Source organism: Oncorhynchus mykiss, chromosome 7 (assembly GCF_057628025.1).
Source record: "Oncorhynchus mykiss isolate SJ-2025 chromosome 7, ASM5762802v1, whole genome shotgun sequence".
In the NCBI taxonomy this organism is placed as follows: domain Eukaryota; kingdom Metazoa; phylum Chordata; class Actinopteri; order Salmoniformes; family Salmonidae; genus Oncorhynchus; species Oncorhynchus mykiss.
Genome location: NC_143028.1, coordinates 16,328,662 through 16,350,570, shown reverse-complemented (window position 1 = coordinate 16,350,570; position 21,909 = coordinate 16,328,662). Strand labels below are relative to the sequence as shown.

The 21,909-nt window shown below is 43.9% G+C and overlaps 2 protein-coding genes across 8 annotated transcripts in view; one reads left to right on the top strand and one right to left on the bottom strand.

The window, feature by feature from the left end:
* The window catches only part of LOC110528813 (protein Shroom2), a 30,014-nt gene extending 10,048 nt beyond the window's left edge, over window positions 1–19,966 (bottom strand). Inside the window, exons 1-6 of one of the 7 annotated variants that reach the window (XM_090240397.1) lie at window positions 19,161–19,966; window positions 17,587–17,735; window positions 4,037–4,147; window positions 3,635–3,652; window positions 3,415–3,537; window positions 97–3,082 (exon numbers count right to left, since the gene is read on the bottom strand). In XM_090240397.1, coding sequence (XP_090096523.1) covers window positions 97–3,082; window positions 3,415–3,537; window positions 3,635–3,652; window positions 4,037–4,147; window positions 17,587–17,735; window positions 19,161–19,370 — 3,597 coding nt within the window. In that variant the 5' untranslated portion in view covers window positions 19,371–19,966. Of the gene's footprint in view, window positions 1–96; window positions 3,083–3,414; window positions 3,538–3,634; window positions 3,653–4,036; window positions 4,148–5,867; window positions 7,212–8,099; window positions 8,245–17,586; window positions 17,736–19,160 lie in introns of those variants that run through there. The other 6 variants (XM_036982950.2, XM_036982947.2, XM_036982948.2 and 3 more) reach the window with 6 other exon arrangements.
* Window positions 19,967–20,085: 119 nt separating this feature from the next.
* Window positions 20,086–21,909, top strand: part of LOC110527494 (integral membrane protein 2B) — a 15,242-nt gene continuing 13,418 nt past the window's right edge. The window contains exon 1 of the mRNA XM_036982965.2: window positions 20,086–20,780. Coding sequence (XP_036838860.1) covers window positions 20,694–20,780 — 87 coding nt within the window. The 5' untranslated portion in view covers window positions 20,086–20,693. The remainder of the gene's footprint in view (window positions 20,781–21,909) is intronic.

Genomic DNA, 21,909 nt, shown 5'->3' with positions numbered 1-21,909 from the left:
AACAAACTCATGCATGTCTGTGCTGACGCAAAAAAGGAAGTCATGCAGATCACTTCACTACCGCTACACTAAGAATCACTCGATGGAAACGCTCACCTGTGTGTAGAAGTCTTGTGAGGGAGACGATCTGGACCTCTCATGGACACAGACAGGCGTCTCCTCTGTTCCCTGGTCCAGGATGTCGTCAGCAGAGTGATACCTCCCCTGGGTCTTTGTGTCTGAAGCCTTCCTCTGCATGTTCCAGGTGACCTGGTACTCGGTGAAGGTCCCCAGCCTCTGCTGCTCCAGTAGGGCCTGTCTGCCTGCGGGGCTGAGGGAGTCTGGGTGTTTCTCCTGAGTTTCTCCTGAGTGGGCTCTCCCTCTGGCCTTGCCCGGAGAGTGCTCCAAAGTGCTGGAGGTGGTGCTGGTGCTCTGCTGGCCTGACTTGTGGATGGTTGAGATGGGTCTGCAGAAGGCAGGTTTAGCAGCCATTTCAAAGATCTTCCGTCGGTCTACAATCGGCCGTGCTGTTCCAACGGGATGTTCTCCCTCACCCTCCACTCCCAGCTTGTTGATCTTGTCTGGCTCGGAGAACGAGTGGACCCTCTTGTTCAGAGGGAAACGCTTGCGGCAGCCAATGCGGGAGACTATGTGTGAGTTGGGTTTGGTTAACGGAGCCTCCGACCCTGACCCGGGAGGTTCTAGGTCTCTCCTCCTAAAGGACGTGGCCTGGAGGACCCTAGCCTGAGCCTCCTTGAGGTGGTTCTTGTAGGAGGAGGAAAAGGAGCCGTCGGAGGAGGTGGACTTCCACCCCCCCGTGTCTGCCTCCTCCTCTGGCTCCTCCGTCTCGCTGGGGCAGGTCAGGGTGGCAGCGCTCCGGCTTTTCTGCAGCTGGGCCCTCTTTAGCTGGATCTCGTTGCGGAGGGTGGTGGCGTATCGGTCGCTGCGTCTCGCCAGTTTGCCCGTTGCAGTGTTGTTTGTTAAAGCCTCCTGTATGGCGTGGTTGGTGTCTCCCCCGCCGTTGGATGGTGGTGGTGGTGCCGTAGCAGAGTGAATCTTCTCCACCAGGATCCTACTCTCCTGGGCCAGAGAATGAAGCATTGGGCTCCTACTCTCCTGGGCCAGAGAATGAAGCATTGGGCTCCTACTCTCCTGGGCTAGAGAATGAAGCATTGGGCTCCTACTCTCCTGGGCTAGAGAATGAAGCATTGGGCTCCTACTCTCCTGGGCTAGAGAATGAAGCATTGGGCTCCTACTCTCCTGGGCTAGAGAATGAAGCATTGGGCTCCTACTCTCCTGGGCTAGAGAATGAAGCATTGGGCTCCTACTCTCCTGGGCTAGAGAATGAAGCATTGGGCTCCTACTCTCCTGGGCTAGAGAATGAAGCATTGGGCTCCTACTCTCCTGGGCTAGAGAATGAAGCATTGGGCTCCTACTCTCCTGGGCTAGAGAATGAAGCATTGGGCTCCTACTCTCCTGGGCTAGAGAATGAAGCATTGGGCTCCTACTCTCCTGGGCTAGAGAATGAAGCATTGGGCTCCTACTCTCCTGGGCTAGAGAATGAAGCATTGGGCTCCTACTCTCCTGGGCTAGGCTTCTACTCCCCTGAGCCAGACTGTGGAGCATGGGTGTCTTTTGAGAAGAGATCTTATTGTTCTCCTGAGAGACCCAAGGGTCTTCTCTCAGTGGTGCCGCCTTGTGGTCCTTGGGCGGACTGGGAGAGTAAGAGCTTCTAAGCTGGGCCTCTGTAGGTCTCTGGCCCTCACTCCTCCTCTCCCTCTCCTCAGTGGTAGGTTTACCAGATGAGGAATTGGAGGCTGTGTGTTCGTAAAGCAGAACGTTGGCCGCTTTGACATTTCCGTTCCGCTCCTTGCTGTTGGCGTAAGGCGGCTGAGGATGATACTTGACCTTGTTAGTCTTGTGGGAGGAACTTGTGGAGCCCCTGTCGTTTGAGCCCTTAGCTAGCTCCATGTCAGCCATCCAGACCTCTGATTTGCTCTGTCTAACACGAGTCTCTGGCTGGCCTGGCTGCTTGGTTGTGATGCAGTAGTACCTGATGTGTCCTCCGCCGTCATAGTTCTGGTCGATGGTCGAGGTGGACAGGGACGTGGTGGAGGACCTCACGTGGTTCCTACTGTTACTCCGGTTGGTAGGGAGCTCCTGGAGGCTGTGGTAGTAGCTACCAACGCTCTGCGGCTTCGGTGGATGTGGGGCGGATCTGGTCTGCAGGTAGAAAGTGCTTTCGTCGCTGTACTGCCGCTGGTGATTGGGCAGGCAAGCGAAGGGAGACTGACTCTGTCTCACGTCTTGGCTAGACAGCGAGAACAGTTTGTTTGGGTTGCTGAGCTGGTTGTGGTTGTAGTCAGGTGCACCTGCAGCTATGTTTGGGTGGAGGAAGTCTTTCTTGTGAGGTGGAGGGTTGTAACTGCACCTGGGGTCTGGCCCATTCTCATTGTGAGAGATATGGTTGCCCCGGGCTCTGTAGCTGCTGTTCTCTGGGGCCTGTGGTGGAGCTCCAGGCCCCTCTGTGTAGGCAGGGTACACCTTGGTGGCAGCAAAGCTGTCATTGCGCAGGGGAGGAGGAGGAGGAGAGGGGGGGGCTGCTACCTTCCTCCTCTCTGGGACGTGCCACACAGGGCCTATGTGCGATCTGCCAGAGCCTGAGCTGGAGTAGCGGGAGCCAGGCTGCTCCTCTGGGACTGTCCTGGGGCTCTCTGAGCCTCCGTCCCCCTGGGGCAGCTGGAGGTTCCGGCTGTGGCGCTGCTCACCCTGCCTTCCGACCTCACTGGTCTGAGTCTGGACCCCCTTATAGAACACGCTGCCCTCAGTCGCCTCAGTGTTGGTGAGGGCCAGAGCAGGCTCCGGGGGAGGGCTGGTAGAGGACAGGCAGCTGAAGGGTGATTCGCTCTTCCCACCAGACACTCCACCCCCAGAGAGAGGCTCAGCGCTGCGGTGGTACCTGCTGGGGGAGAGGCATCCTGGTGGGTAGGGGTGTGAGGGACGCTCTACTCTCTCCATATTCCCCACAGAGCTGAACTGGCTAGATAACTGGCGTAGATTCGAGTCGTGGTCCCCGCAGCTGGAAAGGTCTTTTGTGGATGCACTAGAATTCAATACAAGGAATTGTGTTAATAATCTGGTTAGCAGTAGCTAAGTTAGATATCTATTAGGTATTATTAACCATTTATTATGCCTTTATTCAGTGTTTTCTTGTTCTTTGATAACTGACCTACTTGTATATTTTGTATACAATGAGTGGAGATGAGAACCCCATGAGAATAATGGCTGCCCCTACCTCTGAGGAGATGGAGTAACCATAAACTCTCTGAATGTAGCGCAGACACATTCTCTAGGAACTGTGACGACCCTAACGGGCAGTGCCTGAGTAACATTGACACTAGGAGAAGGAGGTCATAGATTCTTCCAGCAGCTCACCTGACTTCATGTTTGACCTGCCACACAGGTGAAGGCTCGTTGTGACTCTCTGTGGGTTCGGGGTGGTCTTCTGTGAACTTGGAGGAGTGCCATGAATGGGGCCGGGAGACTGGTTCATTCCTCCTACAGAGAGAAGGTTAAGGAAAGCATGTTATTGAAATGCAACTCATTAAAAATAGAAGGTAAAAGAAAAAACAATTCTTTCTCATTTCAGTCTCACCCCTTGAAGCGGTTCTTCCTGATATGCATGTTGGAGAGAGGTAACAAAAAGATCTGATTCAGTAAAAAAAAAAAATGTAAAATACACTACAAAAAAACTAATCTGATGTGGATTTAAAAAAAAAAATGTTTTACATCCATTGTGTAGAAGATATGAACCAAAATAATGAAATATAGACCTAGACAGATACAAAGTGAAGCGTCCACTGAACAAATCTGACACATGCACAAGGACCACAGACGACTACAGTACTATACGCCACGTAATGTTGGAAGCAGGATGCAATGTTGTCCATGTCACCCAGAGTGGGATTGGGTTCAAACATTGAAAGTCACAAGGGATCACTGAAGAATCGGTTTGGGATAGCTAGTGTACTGGAGGAGGTTGCTAATTCCACAATACCTCATAGAGCTTCGTAATATCTTGGTGAGAAAGTTCCTGGCCACATGTTTGTCAGTTTCTGATTCTGATGGCGTGGTGGTATGTGAGACAATATCCACCATTTTCATTTTCCTGGGCATGCAGCAGAGGAACACATCAAATGTTGTAAAAATTCCAGGTCACTATCATTTTAGTCATTCAGCAGACGCTCTCATTCAGAGCGGCTTACAATAGTGAGCACATACATTTTCATACTGGCCTACCAATTGAGCTACAAAGGACAGAAGATCCTCAGTATACTGTCAGCGACTGACCAACGAGAACAGTGCACCCCCTTCTGGCCAATAAGAGATTTATACTTTTATATTCATTGTATGGTATGTAACACGGATGACAGACCTTCATAATCAGTAGTTCATTAGGTCAAATCTAAGAGGTTCGATGAATCAGTCCTCAAATCCAAGAGGAAACCACCATTGCAGTAGCAATCTATGAGAAATATATGTTATTTAGAAGAACACAGACAGAATAGAAATGACCTTTAACATGGTCTGTCTGGGGGGTCACCTCACTGCCATATATATGGCTGTACGACGACAGACAGAGAGAGATCCCTAGAGTGTAAACAGCATGGTGTTGTCGGGGGCTTAGCCTTTTGAATCAGTTAGAAAGATGAGATCAGTGGTTTCCCACTATGTCCAAGCTGGCGTCTGTTCAACACAAACCTGGGTTCAAATATTATTTGAAATATTTCAAATACATTTAGTGTTTGCTTCAGCCTGCCTGGAGTGCTGGGTGGGTTGGATTTGCACTTTTACAGCTATTCCATTGGTTCCATTGCGCCGGGAATGCTCAGTCAAGCCCAGATAATGAATGTGAAATGATATTAAATAGTATTTGAACCCAGGTATCGTCAAACAGGGCATTTTCCGTCCCTTTTCTTCCCCCTGACAAACATCCAGTTGGCACAACCAGAATGTACTAGACAAGACAAACACATTGTGGACTACAGATACTGTATAAGCATAAGGCTAAGAACCACCCACTCAAATCCTTAACCTCTCTGACCTACGATACAAGACTCCTACATTCCATCATGGGGCCAAAGGAATGTGAAGATCCATTTTGATTGGCAGTCAGCCCCACAGGAGCTCAGGCTGAAGTGGGACATCAACATTGGCAATCTTCCAAAAGTTCAGGCACTTGGCTCATGGAGTCAAGCTAATTTATGGGAGGGAGGCTGAGGGCAACCTGAGAAGCTCTCCTCCTCAATAAGAAGCATAAAGACAGAGAGCGTCACACACACTAAGACAGACTACGTAGGCACGCACGCACGCACATCGACACACACCCCCTCCCTTCCTCCTCCAGTCAGTCATTGGTCCTGAGAGTGGTATGCTGCCCTAACAGACCCCTACAGAGCTTACAATAGAAATGCAAATGGATTTCTAGTCAGGAGTCTTTATTGTCAGGGTTACAGCTGAACTGCCACAGCTACCCAGAGGGTGGGGGGGTGGAGACGTTGGGGCTAGTTTCAGAAAATCCTCCTCCGGTTTCAGTGAAAACCACATTCGAAAACAAACAGTAGTGAAACTGACCCAATTGGGTGTGAATATCTAGGCTATGCGGGCAGCACGTGTGAAAGGTGTAACCTAAACTGTAGGCTTAGATAAAAAACGGAATAAATCAAAAGGAAAGCTTTGTAAATACACATGGAGGGAATTAGCATTTCAAACTAAAAGAAGAGATTTATTGAAACTAAAATGTTAAGTTGCTCGGCATGGAGTTGACACAGCATTGAGAGAGGGAAGTTCAATGAGCTTAATAAGAAGAAATCAAAGAAAGAACTTACCAAAGAATTATCAATCTTGCTGTGGCATTTCAGATGCACTCTTTTGTTGTCAAGTTCTCTTTCAGCAAATAACAACGTCTCAGAGAGCACTGATAAAGCAGGCTGAAAATGACTGCTCCGCTCCTCAAAGCCTTTCTACGCCGTGAATTCCTTTGAGACACTTCAATGATTGACAAGGCACTTCTACAGACACAAGGCACCTGGTCAGATTTTACAGCTTCTTTGGCAAAGGAGCTATCTGTGCAAAGGAATTCTCCACATCCATAACTTCTGCTGCATCAGTCCAATCACAGAGCTCTCAAACACAGAGATTGAGAGCTCTTCTACCCTGCTCTTCACACACACACTGACCGACACTTCATCTTGGTGTGGCTCCAACAAGTGTGTGTCCTCCCAGTGTTGTCGTCAATGGGATATTTCCTAGGGGATTGTGGGGATTTACCTCGGGAGGGGAGGGGCCAGGGTTATTGTCATGCCCAGTGTCCTTGCTGTAGATCAGTCTATGGGGCTTTCTCATTGGCTCACGGCCCATTAACCACTGGAGTGGAGTTGAAAAAGTAAGATTGCTTGCATGATCAGTCAGCACACACACACTCGATATCAGTCACGCACGGAATCCTGGCATGAGACAATCAACAGGGTTTCACCTAATTGCATTTCGCTTGGATATGTAGATACGTTTTAAACAGTTCCCATTCCAGAGGAATCTGTAAAGCCGATTTGAAGAAGGCATTACAAAAACAGGTCATTGGCAACCAACCATTGCGCACCACACAGTTGGCGTTGGGACGTGCGCTTTATCGTAGTGACGAGACAGAGATCTCCACTTAATTAACAGAGTCATAGGTCAGCTGACAATGGAGAGAAGAACATAGAAAAACAACTGATCGTACTCTCTCTTGTTATTGAACATCGCAATGGCCCTGATGGCCGAAAGACAAGGCCAAGATAACTAAACTACTTGACTTCTCTATTAGAATGATATCAGTCATGGTGGAAAACAAGCAACTTGATACAGACGTCGAGCGGAGATGATTTAGTCCTGCAGTCAAAGAACAAGCGTCATTGACAGGTACTCCACCATTACATTCCAGAATGGCGAGGGGTTGGCAGTTGATGCATGTAAACCAAACACTGCAAGTCCCTAGACACAAATCGATCCCCGTTTAAAATAACAGCAAACATTTCTAAGAGAAGAGCTATTTTACGACTGGTTCAGATAACCCGTGAAGAACCAGAGACTCTAAAAAAAGGACGTAGAACTGTTGAATCACCACCTCGCTGGACAGAAGAACCAAACCCAAACAGAATCAGGCAATGTGCCCTGCTATGCCCAGGTCCACTGAGCCCCGCTGCCTGGCGCCTGCTTTTTAAAAATGGGGGCTGAATGAAACAAGCAACACAATAGAAAAAAAGTGCCTGCATAATCACTGCTGGGCTTATCGGCTAACGGCTGAATACAGAGAGGAGACCTCGGCATCAGGCTCCACACCCACGTTACATGCCGTTCTGCTCCTACAGGGTTCAGATACCAGCCTGTAAAATAGTGGCTATAGCATGTGGCATAGGGACGACGGTCAGTCCTCTTTACCCTCATTCTATAAAAGACATCTGGAACAACAAAACTGATGGCCTAATAAGTCCTAACCCAGATCTGATAAAGTCACCCCCAAATATGTCAAGCGTCTGTCTCAGAGTAAATGCTTACTCTAGAGTAGAACAGTTTGTCTTTGTGTGGGAGTGGAGGTAGAGGGGAGGGGAGGCCCTCACTGTCACGTTAATGGTTCAGTGTTAATCCAGGGCTTTGCCTGAGGATGGGAGACTTCCTGCCTGACAAGAGTAAACACTATAGGATCTTCCTCTCCCTCCTCGCATGTTTAGGTTGACTATACAATACCCCCTGAAGGACCATTTAACCACACAGCCCAATTCAATTAAAAGTTGAGGAAAAGTTGAAAAGACGTGCCTTTGTTTTATTTTGGCTGTCAGCAACCCCGTTTTCAAATCTGATCACGGAAGAAGACAAAACGAGGTGTGACATAGCCAGAATAAAACAATACAGACAATTGTCATTGTGCAGCAAGATACACCACCAAAAATGACTATTTTTGAAACACTAAGAGTCCTAAAAGATTATCTTTACAGCAGATAAAGGTTCAGTGCCCTCCTTGTCTTGTGAGTCTCACTTCTAGATAACTCTTTACCACTAATGTGAATAACAGAGAAGCATACCTGAAATGATGTCTTCAGTGAATTCCTACCCTCAATCCAGGCATATCAAGGGAGATACAATAGCAACCACCCCCAGAGCCTGGCTGTCCTCATTTGACTACACTGCCTTCCCAAAGCAGAGCTAATGAAAACAATGAGCTCTAGTGAGACAACCTATCCCAACTAGCAATGTCAACTCACCTAGGCAACATGGAACATTCCACTTTCCAAACCAAGCGGGGGGAGGCTAAATCTACAACACATAAAAAAAAATTAAAAAAAGAGAGTTAATACAGTAAAAGACGATCTATCCAGATACTCCAAACTATGGAGTCTACACCAGAAATAAAGCATATTATTTTACACTGGTTCGTATAGGATTTGCATTAGATTTTTACATTGTTTTCTACTTTGCCCTCTCTCTAAGCTGAGTGAGTCCATGCCTGTGGCTTTACAAGTTGTAATAGGATTCAGGCATTAAGACTCCGGAGCCAGTCAGGAGGGACCTTGTATGATGTTATGAGGCATGAGTTTATACTAAATTACTGTAAACATATTTAATTGGATTCAGATTATATTTTTTTATAATTTTTATGCAAGTCTATGCCTCAAGTGTGGCCTACTATACTACAACACACGAACAGAAAAAACATGTTTATAAGAACACAAAAACCCCAGAGAGAAATTCGACAACATAGGGAAAAAAAATCAGATTTTCATAGAGCACTGGGAGTTACGTGAATTCACTAGGCTTATATTACATAGAAAAAAGCAACTTTGTCCACTAGATGGCATGTTGTTGTGCCTCATCTACTGATCCCATCTTTTCTGCAGTTGTTTGTTCTGGTTAGCAGCAGGGAGTGTGGAAGACCAGAGCCCGGAGAGATGAAATCACATTAACAGCGGAATACAACACAGAGGTGTGAACGTCTGATTGAGGAAATTCAATACTGGATGCCTAAATAAAAATCAGGGTTGATCCATCATTGGCCCCCATTCAAATCCACAGGGGGGTTCACAAAGAATTCACCTAAGAATCCTCTGCATGCCTTCTAGACCAGCATATGGTCATTAGCTAGTTACTGGTGGTGCCAAAGCGCAGCGGGTTGGCAGTTTGGCCATGGTCTATTCACACACACAGTGGTCTTTTCACACACAGGGGCCCTGTCTGTTGAGTGGTGACAGTCCCCTACCACCACCAGCTGTCTCGGTCGATCTACATCAGGGACAGTCAACAACACAGCCACAGCCAGGCAGCTAGACCAGCCAGCCAGGAACCTGGAATTCAGACAAAGCCCCTGGGACAGAGCGCTGGTTGGCCCTGGCTCCCCAAACAATGGCCCTAACTGGCCCTCTTTGTGTGATTGACAGGGTGCACTCACATGGAAAATGGTTCCCCTTTTGTTCCGTGGTCCCGTCTCTAATGGTGTCATAGGCTAGCTAGTGTATCACACACGTTTGTGGTCGCCTGATAAACTAGAGGACAGCCTCAAATGACGCTATGGCTCTTGAGATGTGCGCAAGTAACATCATTGATTTACTAAACTGAGGTTTTACTTTCAATTGCCAAGTCATTTCAGAAAACCTTGGCATTGAAAGGGTAACATTCCTGAGTGATGAATGAGTCATAATGAGGAAGGGTTTGACCTGTAGTGGGGCAGTCGGAGCTGAAAGTCAATGATCAAGGGGCTGTCAATGGGATTTAAAAGTGTAAGAAGCATACGGGAAACAGAACCGATGGGTGTCTCTGGACAGAGTGATGTCTGATGATGACAGAGAGTCGAGGTAAAGTGGGCTAAAGGTCCCCCATGTTTCGAAACTTGGCATATATCTCGCTCTCTCTGCCCCTACCCTCGCCCCTACTCCCCAGATCCTCCTCTGTGCCATTTAAGAGTCATTATCTAACCTGAAATAACAACCATGACACAGAGAGAGAGAGAAGTCTGGACAATGGGTCCATTGTCTTCCTCAGCCAATGAGAAGGGAGGCCCAGTCAGTCTCTAAAGGACATGCAGCCCCCCTGCCTAAGTCATGACATGGGCAGTATATTTCTGCTGTGTACAACCTAGTTGCCTTCCAAATGACACGCTATTCCCTACTTAGTGCACTACTTTTGACCAGAGCCCTATAGGCCCTCGTGAAAAGTAATGCACTATAGAATAGGTTGCCATTTGGGATACAGCCCCAGACAGCCAGCCAGAGGAGCATGAGAAAAACCACAACACTGGGGCCGTAAAAGTCTGGCTTTTCTAGTGTAAATATACACTCCAAGGCACTAGATAGTGTTGCATGGTGTACTGAAAGTTCTGTACTTTTTCAATATTAGAACATGAAAAATGGTTTGGTACTAGAATTTGTTATTTTCGGTACTTCTGTCAAATATCAGCGCAGCCAAACCAAACAAGAATGTGCTAGCATACACCCTTAAAAGACTAGAAAAAAAGCGACAATAGTTCTGTTTCTCCATTTTGAGACGGCAGAAATGTGTCATTCATTTGATTGGGGGGAGGGGGGGGGTCCAAAGAGAGCTTAGTCGTGCAATTTTACATCTAACTATTTTTCTGTGAAATAATTTGCATGAAAACGAGTCATCTCTCTTTGTTGTTATTCAAAGACTTTATTGAAGAATCCCTACAGTTGACCAATCGCCAACGAAGGGGCGTAGACTTCAGCTCTGAACTTGCCTCCAGAAAAAATGTTGTGACCCGAACGGCCTTTAAAAAAAATAAGAAGAAGAAGAACTTTACAAAGTCCAAAACATCACAAAATGTCATCATAATACATGCACAAACTCCACCGAACGGTTTCGGCTGTGAAGCATGCGGACACCTTTATAACGCGAGCCCACCGTGTCTGCTCTATAGCCTGCACTGGGAGTCTGGGCTGTTAGCTCATGTTAGCTGTATGATGCATAGAAGTTAACACACTTAAATAATGTGACACGGCATGTTGAAACGGTTAATTACTGATTCACAAAACAATCTCCATACCGGCTACAACACTTTACAATGCAAGAAGAAACCAGTAGCTCCCAGCTTTGACGGATAACTAGCCTTTCTAGCTTACAGCTGAAGCTAACGTCAATTCTCTGGTACTTTGAGGAACCATAATGCAAAATATGCCGATTTCAAAGCAGATTGCCACCAAATGTAAATGTTTGTGGCATGTGTGTGTGTGAGAGAGAGAGAGAATAGGGCTCTGATGGCCGCCCCCACTCTTGCCTAATGAATGACGTCATTACTGGTTAAAGAGACTTTTAAAGAGCACTTTAATAAAATAAGTCACTTCTATGCAAATGTTGTTCATCAGCACAATAAATGGAAGGGAAACAGATTGTCATCCGTAAACCCGATGAAATCAGCCATAACAAGCTAAATCTGGATTTGCCCAGTTTATCAAGAGATTTACCATTCAAATAAGTCGTTATGTTGTCAGACAAAGTCAAATTGATTGTAATTATTGTATCATTTATTAATTAATGCATACATGGCCGTCTCTGAAAAATTGACATACATCAAGTGCCATTCTGTGACTTTGGCTAAAATGCGGTATTGTTTTGGAATTGTTCTGATATACAGTGCCTTGCGAAAGTATTCGGCCCCCTTGAACTTTGCGACCTTTTGCCACATTTCAGGCTTCAAACATAAAGATATAAAACTGTATTTTTTTGTGAAGAATCAACAACAAGTGGGACACAATCATGAAGTGGAACGACATTTATTGGATATTTCAAACTTTTTTAACAAATCAAAAACTGAAAAATTGGGCGTGGAAAATTATTCAGCCCCCTTTAGTTAATACTTTGTAGCGCCACCTTTTGCTGCGATTACAGCTGTAAGTCGCTTGGGGTATGTCTCTATCAGTTTTGCACATCGAGAGACTGACATTTTTTCCCATTCCTCCTTGCAAAACAGCTCGAGCTCAGTGAGGTTGGATGGAGAGCATTTGTGAACAGCAGTTTTCAGTTCTTTCCACAGATTCTCGATTGGATTCAGGTCTGGACTTTGACTTGGCCATTCTAACACCTGGATATGTTTATTTTGGAACCATTCCATTGTAGATTTTGCTTTATGTTTTGGATCATTGTCTTGTTGGAAGACAAATCTCCGTCCCAGTCTCAGGTCTTTTGCAAACTCCATCAGGTTTTCTTCCAGAATGGTCCTGTATTTGGCTCCATCCATCTTCCCATCAATTTTAACCATCTTCCCTGTCCCTGCTGAAGAAAAGCAGGCCCAAACCATGATGCTGCCACCACCATGTTTGACATTGGGGATGGTGTGTTCAGCTGTGTTGCTTTTACGCCAAACATAACGTTTTGCATTGTTGCCAAAAAGTTCAATTTTGGTTTCATCTGACCAGAGCACCTTCTTCCACATGTTTGGTGTGTCTCCCAGGTGGCTTGTGGCAAACTTTAAACGACACTTTTATGGATATCTTTAAGAAATGGCTTTCTTCTTGCCACTCTTCCATAAAGGCCAGATTTGTGCAATATACGGACTGATTGTTGTCCTATGGACAGAGTCTCCCACCTCAGCTGTAGATATCTGCAGTTCATCCAGAGTGACCATGGGCCTCTTGGCTGCATCTCTGATCAGTCTTCTCCTTGTATGAGCTGAAAGTTTAGAGGGACGGCCAGGTCTTGGTAGATTTGCAGTGGTCTGATACTCCTTCCATTTCAATATTATCGCTTGCACAGTGCTCCTTGGGATGTTTAAAGCTTGGGAAATCTTTTTGTATCCAAATCCGGCTTTAAACTTCTTCACAACAGTATCTCGGACCTGCCTGGTGTGTTCCTTGTTCTTCATGATGCTCTCTGCACTTTTAACGGACCTCTGAGACTATCACAGTGCAGGTGCATTTATACGGAGACTTGATTACACACAGGTGGATTGTATTTATCATCATTAGTCATTTAGGTCAACATTGGATCATTCAGAGATCCTCACTGAACTTCAGGAGAGAGTTTGCTGCACTGAAAGTAAAGGGGGCTGAATAATTTTGCACACCCAATTTTTCAGTTTTTGATTTGTTAAAAAAGTTTGAAATATCCAATAAATGTCGTTCCACTTCATGATTGTGTCCCACTTGTTGTTGATTCTTCACAAAAAAATACAGTTTTATATCTTTATGTTTGAAGCCTGAAATGTGGCAAAAGGTCGCAAAGTTCAAGGGGGCCGAATACTTTCGCAAGGCACTGAAGAGTATCATGATAGTATAGAGTAGGGTTGTGCCGAGTAGTCGGACAAAATTAGTATCGTAACAGATATGGGAAAGGTTCCTGATACAATTATGATCCCAGTATTTTTTGTTATTATCCGTGATCTAAATATATATATATATTTGGGTGGCAGCACGCATCTTTCAATTAAGTGCAAGGTGCTCTGTGGTCTAAATAACTCAACTGGCTAGTTTGCCTGTCTGTGAAGTAGAGGTCGACCGATTAATCGGAATGCCCGATTAATTGGTATTAATTAGTATTTTTGGACACCGATTTGGCCTTTATTTATCTTTATTTAACTAGGCAAGTCAGTTAAGAACATTCTTATTTTCAATGACGGCCTAGGAACGGTGGGTTAACTGCCTTGTTCAGGGGCAGAACGACAGATTTGTACCTTTTTAACCTTACTTTAACCTCGTTTTTGCAACTAGTCCAACGCTCTAACCACCTGCCTTACATTGCACTCCATGAGGAGCCTGCGTGGCAGGCTGACTACCTGTTACGCGAGGGCAGCAAGAGCCAAGGTAAGTTGCTAGCTAGCATTAAACTTATCTTATAAAAAACAATCAATCTTCACATAATCACGAGTTAAACTAGTAATATCAACCATGTGTAGTTATCTAGTGTGTCCTGCGTTGCATATAATCGATGCAGTGTCTGTTCATTTCTCATCGAATCACAGCCTACTTCGCCAAATGGGTGATGATTTAGCACGGTCGTTGCACCAAACCTAACCATAAACATCAATGCCTTTCTTAAAATCAATACACAAGTATTTATTTTTTAAACCTGCATATTTAGTTAATATTGCCTGCTAACATGAATTTCTTATAATTAGAGAAATTGTGTCACTTCTCTTGCGTTTCGTGCAAGCAGTCAGGGTATATGCAGCAGTTTGGGCTGCCTGACTTGTTGCGAACTGTGTGAAGTCCATTTATTCCTAACAAAGACCGTTATTAATTTGCCAGAATTGTACATAATTATGACATAACATTGAAGGTTGTCCAAAGTACCAGCAATATTTAGACTTAGGGATGCCACCCGTTAGATAAAATATGGAACGGTTCCGTTTTTCACTGAAAGAATAAACGTTTTGTTTTCGAAATGATAGTTTCCGGATTCTACCATATTAATGACCAAAGGCTCGTATTTCTGTGTGTTATTATGTTATAATTAAGTCTATGATAGAACAGTCTCACTGAGCGATGGTAGGCAGCAGCAGGCTCGTAAGCATTCATTCAAACAGCACTTTCGTGCGTTTGCCAGCAGCTTTTCACAATGCTTCAAGCATTGAGCTGTTTATGACTTCAAGCCTATCAACTCCCGAGATTAGGCTGGTGTAACCGATGTGAAATGGCTAGCTAGTTAGTGGGGTGCGCGCTAATAGCGTTTCAATCTGTGACTTCACTCGCTCTGAGACTTGGAGTAGTTGTTCCCCTTGCGCTGCAAGGGCCGCGGCTTTTGTGGAGCGATGGGTGACGATGCTTCGAGGGTGGCTGTTGTCGATGTGTTCCTGGTTCGAGCCCAGGTAGGTGTGAGGAGAGGGACGGAAGCTATACTGTTACACTGGCAATACTAAAGTGCCTATAAGAACATCCAGTTGTCAAAGGTATATGAAATACAAATGGAAATAGTCCTATAATTCCCATAACTACAACCTAAAACTTCTTACCTGGGAATATTGAAGATGTTAAAAGGAACCACCAGCTTTCATATGTTCTCATGTTCTGAGCAAGGAACTTAAATGTTAGCTTTTTTACATGGCACATATTGCAGTTTTACTTTCTTCTCCAACACTTTGTTTTTGCATTATTTAAGCCAAATTGAACATGTTTCATTATTTATTTGAGGCTAAATTGATTTTATTTATGTATTATATTAATTTAAAATAAGTGTTCATTCAGTATTGTTGTAATTGTCATTATTACAAATAAATAAAATTAAAATTCATTAATTAATTGTATTATTTATTTATAAAATATATATATATATATATTTATTTATTTTAATTTTAAATCGCCGATCAATCGGTATCGGCTTTTTTTTGGTCCTCCAATAATCTGTATCGGCGTTGAAAAATCATATTCGTACTTTGATCCTGTTGCTCTGATTGGATAGAGTGAATCTATATTTCTCCATTCACTCGCTCCACTTCATAATTTCATCTGATCACTTCTCCTCGCATGTTCCGGACTGATCATTTAGATTGCTGCTGCCTCCTGTTTGCCTGCTACTATGATGAATCAGATGGTCGAGGACGTTTGCTAGCCAGCAAGCTATCAATGTGCATAATATCTAACAAGCGGCCGAGGGTAGAGAAAAAAGATGACCCGCCAATGCGCATTCTCTGACTGAGTGACAGCAAACTTTTCTGCCTGTTGCAAGTTGAGGAAACAGACACACTTGATTGGTCTATAAACGTCCAGGGAGATAGGTAGATGTCAAAATACCTAGGCATATTAAAACACTTCCGTTTTTGCAGATTAACTGTCAATTTACAGATACGATAAGGAATAGGAGTATGGCCAGGTCGGCACACCACTAGTATCAAGTATTGTGATACTAAGCCTGGTATGGAAGTCAACATTCTGGTGACAACACTACTAGATGTACACTCTCACAGGCCTAGACACCTCCACCTCCACCCAGTCTAGTCGTAAATGAACGAAGGAGATATTTGCTGGCATTGACACTTTCACACCTACCAGAGAATGTGTGAGAGAGAATGTGTTTTATGAACACGCCACGAAGTTCAGAGCATTCCTTCCCCTATAGGGCCGTCTTCAATGTTCTCTACATTGGCTTTCTCTCACTGTTGTGTGAAGAGGTTAGTTTGCTCACATCATTTAAAAGGCATGTACTGCATCCCTTCCCTGTTGGGTAGATATCATAGATATCTGTAAAAAATGTACCTTCACACTTCTTTACTAAGCCTAGTAAATATCACGAATGAAAGAGTGTAAAAAAAGAAAAAGAAAAGTGAAGTTCGTACCTAGTCCTAGTTTAACCATAACAAGCTGTGGCCCTGCCCTTCGTGGTTTAGTAACGATCAGTTAGCATTCCACTCTTCCAGCTCAAACTAAGGTACACTGTACTTTACGACCAAGCAATATTCTATAAATGACATGTGTCTAGTATAATGACAGTCCTGTCTCTGCATGTCAGTGGTTAGAGTTGCACCAATATACAGTCCCTGAGGCCATAAACATTGTCTTCACAAATACAGTACTAGTCAAAAGTTGGTTTGGGCTTAGTGGGACTATCGTTTGTTTTTCAACAGGACAATGACCCAAAACACACCTCCAGGCTGAGTACGGGCTATTTGACTAATTAGGATAATGATGGAGTGCTGCATCAGATGACCTGGCCTCCACAATCACCTGATCTCAACACAATTGAGATGGTTTGGGATGAGTTGGACCACAGAGTGAAGGAAAAGCAGCCAACAAGGAACTCCTTCAAGACTGTTGGAAAAACATTCCAGGTGAAGCTGGTTGAGAGAATGCCAAGAGTGTGCCAAGCTGTCATCAAGGCAAAGGGTGGCTACTTTGAAGAATCTAAAATATATTGATTTGTTTAACACTTTTTTGGTTACTAAATGATTCCATATGTGTCATTTCATAGTTGAGATGTCTTCACATTTATTCTACAATGTAGAAAATAGTAAAAAATAAAGGAAACCCCTGGAATGAGTAAGTGTGTCTAAACTTTTGACTGGTACTGTACATAAAATATTCCCACCTGTTAACAATCCCCAACAAAGGGCAATGTGTGACTGTAGCACCAATTACAACTGCAGCCTCGTTGCTTTACGTTTCATCCCAGCAGGTCAAAGTGGGTGAACTGATACACCTCCAGCTGGATCTGAAATTCCCTTTCTGAATGCACCGACTACATTACACAGGACTCCTCGTTTCCAAGATAGTGTCTTTGTGGGTTAAGGTTAGCTTGTTTGACACTTTGCAGACACTTGAGTCCAGAGTGAAAGTCATTTGTACAAAAAAACATTCTTCCTGATATGCCCAACTCTTGTGTGCTGCATTTGGTATTGTGTGCCAGTTTTGGATAAAACAATATATTAATGTAGATCCATCCGTAAGTTTAATGTATACCATTTTAAACACAGGGCACTTCTTCTCAGCACAATGGGAGAGATGGTACGCAACAATCACTCTACGATAGTACCCATTGAGACATCCTGTATTCTTATTCAATGTCTGTCATATTCAATTCAATAGAAATGTATTGTGCCTGGGTGTAAGGGCAATTTAGTTGCAGCTCATAGCCCACCTTCTGACGACCAGGGCGAGGGTCTTGTGGGAGCTTTTGACCAGACAGATGGCCTCCTGTCTGGATCCACTGATGGGAACTGTGTTGATGTTGACGATCTCATCTCCCACCTGCAGGCTGACGGTCGCCGCCTTGCTGCCCTCCTCCACCTGAATCACACACCAGGAATGTTTAATTAAAGGTGTTAATAAGTAGTTTATACATCATTAATAAAACAGCTATAACTTACTGGGGCAAATTGAGATTTTGGGACTGTTAACATTTCTCAAGTGAAGAGTATAAGAAAACAATTGCACACAGATAGTGTTGGCAGGGGAAAAGGGGCCCAGTCCAGGGATGCTGTCTGATAGTTATGTGGATAAAATAACATGTTACAGACTTAATTAATGTCTCATTAATGAAGTATATTTTAATAACAGTTCACTTTCCATAGTTCATCAGTTTAGAAGAATATCACATTCCATCCACAGACTGTGTTGACAGGACCCTCTCTTCAACCCTGCCATACTGGCATTGAGTCAACTTCATTAAAAATGGTTCTATCATATCCACCCTTCCAAATCCCCTCTCTCCAGCCCAGTCTCAACGTTCAGAGGGGGACTAGCCTACTACTGACAAGCAAATGGTGCAAGTCACAAAGTTATACGAGATGTATGCTTTTGTAAATTATATCAATCTAACATTAACAGGATGGATTGTTATTTTGTGTAGCTTCTGAAAGTGGCGAAGAGCTGGAGAACACAAGCAATATAGCGTAAACCCAATCCTTGTAAGAGTTGGTGGTCAGTGACCATGGATCAGATCAGAGTCCATTGTGTCCATCCTGCACTGGAAGAATTATACTGTGGCAACCTGAGAGCACTGATTTTAACCATAAGCAACTTGAGAACGGTTGGAGCAGACTTGTTGCACATTCCATCACTTATTCTCTACACATACAGGAGTACAGGAGAGGGGAATGGAAACAGAATGGAGAATAGAAATGGAAATGGATGGAAACAAATTGTTTCCTCATTCTGTTGGAGAGCACCATTGACTGAGCCAATCCTGGTCAGCCACTGCCAAACACACATTATCTTCACTTCTGCATTCCTAAATGGTTCCTGGTACTGCTGTGATGAGCATGGAAAACAGACAGCACCCCCCCCCCCCCCCCCCCCCCCCCTCAGGGAAGAAGTTTAAAGGTGAAAATATGCAACATATCAAATGCATAAAGGTGTGGGGACAGCCCCAACAATTTCTGGACTGAGAAAACATGGGAGTGTTGGATGAAACACACACAGTTAACCAATCAGGAAACTACAGTGATGTTCCAGTGTTTAATCGCAACACAGCCTTATTTCCATATCAGGGGAAACAGGAAAGGTGAAACCCATCTGTGACAGTGGAGAAATAATTACATTTAAAATTAGTTTTATTTGCATGATTGATCTATGGTACTTGTTATTGTTGTTTATTTGCACATCGGTTGTTAACTAGTGTGGCTAAAGTTAAGTCAATAAGGGTTCTCTGTATTTATCGTTCTTCATCATAGATAGATAGATAGATAGATAGATAGATAGATAGATAGATACCTTGGTTATGAGCAGTGGTTCTCGGTGCTCCAGACCCCCTCTCAGAGTGAACCCCCAAGGTGCCCCACCAAATAGCAGGACATCCACAAATCTATATTCAACATCACCCTGAATCCCGTCCCAGACACCCGTGAATCTGTCCGCGTCTAGGAAGGCTTTGACTTCTCTGGCTGACATCCTTAACTCGCTTCTGTAGTCGACGACGTCCATGGTGTTGAAGAGGGATGGGAACTCTTGACAATCAGAAGTTCCCGATTGGACCCCCGTTTTATTTCACAAGAGAATGATCAACTAACTAGTCACTATAATTTGCTGTCATATGTGAACACCTGCCATACTCGATCATGCGTTTAGTTGATAAATAACGACTACCCTCAGCTTGTACAGTTGTAGTTTATCCTGGTAAGACGGCGAATCGATATAATCAATTGTTCCCTTTCTTTCCTTATGTTTTCCATCACAGACATCTTTACCCCGTCACTCACAGTAACCAACGGTGACGGAAAAACATAGGCCTACCCTCCTCTCCAAGTGTGCCTATTCAACAGGCATAAATTGATACCTCACGCATCGTTTTCATCCAGCTGGCTTCTCTTAAGCAGACAACAATTCAAAGTTTTGACTCGTCTGAAAAAGACATGGTTAATGTTTTAGAAAGCAAAAAATATATACTAAATCAAATAGTTTAGGCAAGCCTATTTGAGGAGAACAGGAAAAGAAAACGAAGTCAAGTGAAAACCCAGTGTTGAAGGTCTGCACTGGACAGGCACCTGAGACGAGACACCTGCATAGACAGAAATAGTAATGGCGTCTTTTTGTAGGCACTATAATCCGCCATGGTTCGTTCGACAAAGCCTATGGAGAAAATTAATGGCGTTTTTGGATAAACGCCGAAAATAACGTGTGGTAAACACGGGTTTAGGCCATTTTATACGTTTTATTCTATACAATAATCTTAATCGGCTAATGTCACTTTGTGAGTTATGACGAATTTATGTAAAACAAAAAAAAAATACAAAGACTTCATAATTCGTTAACTGAATGCTATTATATCATAGAAAAAACGTGTAAACTCTCGTGTTAACCGCAGACCTTATTTTTGACGTTTATTCCAAAACATTAATATTTCGTAATTATTTTTTTCCCATAGGAATGGCTAAACGAAGCAGGGTTTTAAGACCACAAGCTGGCGAGCAGAGAAGCGCACTTGACTAACATTATTAATGATTATGATATTTTGAGTTTCTCTTATGTGCACCATTTAATTAACCATTTTTATTCCATATGATAAATGCCTCTCTGCCACTAAATATATTTTTGAGATTATACTGCCCCCCAGCGGGGAGAAAAAAACGTTCAGGAACGTTTCTAAAACCGTGTTGGTTCTTGAATGCAGCCTATACGGCTTGCAATCACTCATGTGACCCGTTCGGGATGTTTTGTATTTAGCAACGTCATTGTAATCAGACGCCACACGAAGACGTTCCTGCAGAAGGTGATTGTCGCTTGGTCTAACATTTAGATTTTTAAAAAATGGTGAAAGTAACATTTAACTCGTCCTTTGGACAAAGGGATTTGAAGAAGGCATGCAATGCCGAAGCGCTTATTCCGGAGGAGAGGGTGAGTTGAGCTAAACCAATGTGGTTAATATTTGTTGCGAAGGATGTTCGACGCAACTAACGTGGATGACGCAACTTTGTATCAGTTTAAACAATGTAGAAACATAACTGAAACAAAGTAACGTCGATTAGAAACATGTATAGACTCTTGATAATTCAACCCGTGACCCGAGCGACGTCGTAAAATGTCTGTTAAGCAAATTATTTTCGGTAGGCTTAGTGGTGTTCGCAGTTGCTGGCCTGGGCAGAACCGTGCTATCTTTCTGTTTCGGTAGAGGCCTGTAACTGAAATGCGTGAAGATCACTCCTGTCGTCTTTCCTATTTATTCGAATAATTGTTTGTGTTCGTGTGTTTTTGGTTCTGAAGAGTAAAAAGTAAATGCGTTTATATAGACGACATACACAAAGTATTGATAAAATGAAGTGTATTTGTGTCGAAGGTCGGTGTGAGGTCTTTCCTCCTGATAAAGCAATAAGAGGGAACTTTTGATAACAAAATGCATGCTGTGTACAGACAAGTTAACAAAAACAAAATATCAACTGTCAGTTAGTAGATGCTGTATCCGTAATTAGAAGCCTGTGAGTCCGAACTCATCCCAAGAGCCTGGATTCATGTCTATAAATCTAAGGTCGGCGCAGGGTAGTAATAACATGTTATAGGGCCCGGGCTACCAATAAGTGCGCAGTTACACACTAAATAGAATTTCAGTTTAAGTGCCCATAAAGTTAGTGCATTCGAAAGGTATTCAGACCCCTTCACCTTTTCCACATTTTGATACATTACAGCCTTATTCAAAAAATCTATTCAATAAAAAAATATACTCCTCAATCTACACACAATACCCCGTAATGACAAAGTGAAAAAAGGATTGTAGAAATTTGAGCAAATTCATAAAAAATGAAGTGGGTGCAGTGTACTAAGGCACTGTATAGAAGTGCTTAAGTGTCAGTACAGACCCGGGTTTGATCCCAGGATGTGTCATAACCAGCTGTGACCGGGAGTTCCATAGGACGTCGCACAATTGGCCCAGCATCGTCTGGGTTAGGGGAGGATTTGGCCAGTGGGGCTTTACTTGTCTCATAGCACTCTAGTGACTCCTTGTGGCGGCCTGGGCGCCTGCAGGCTGACG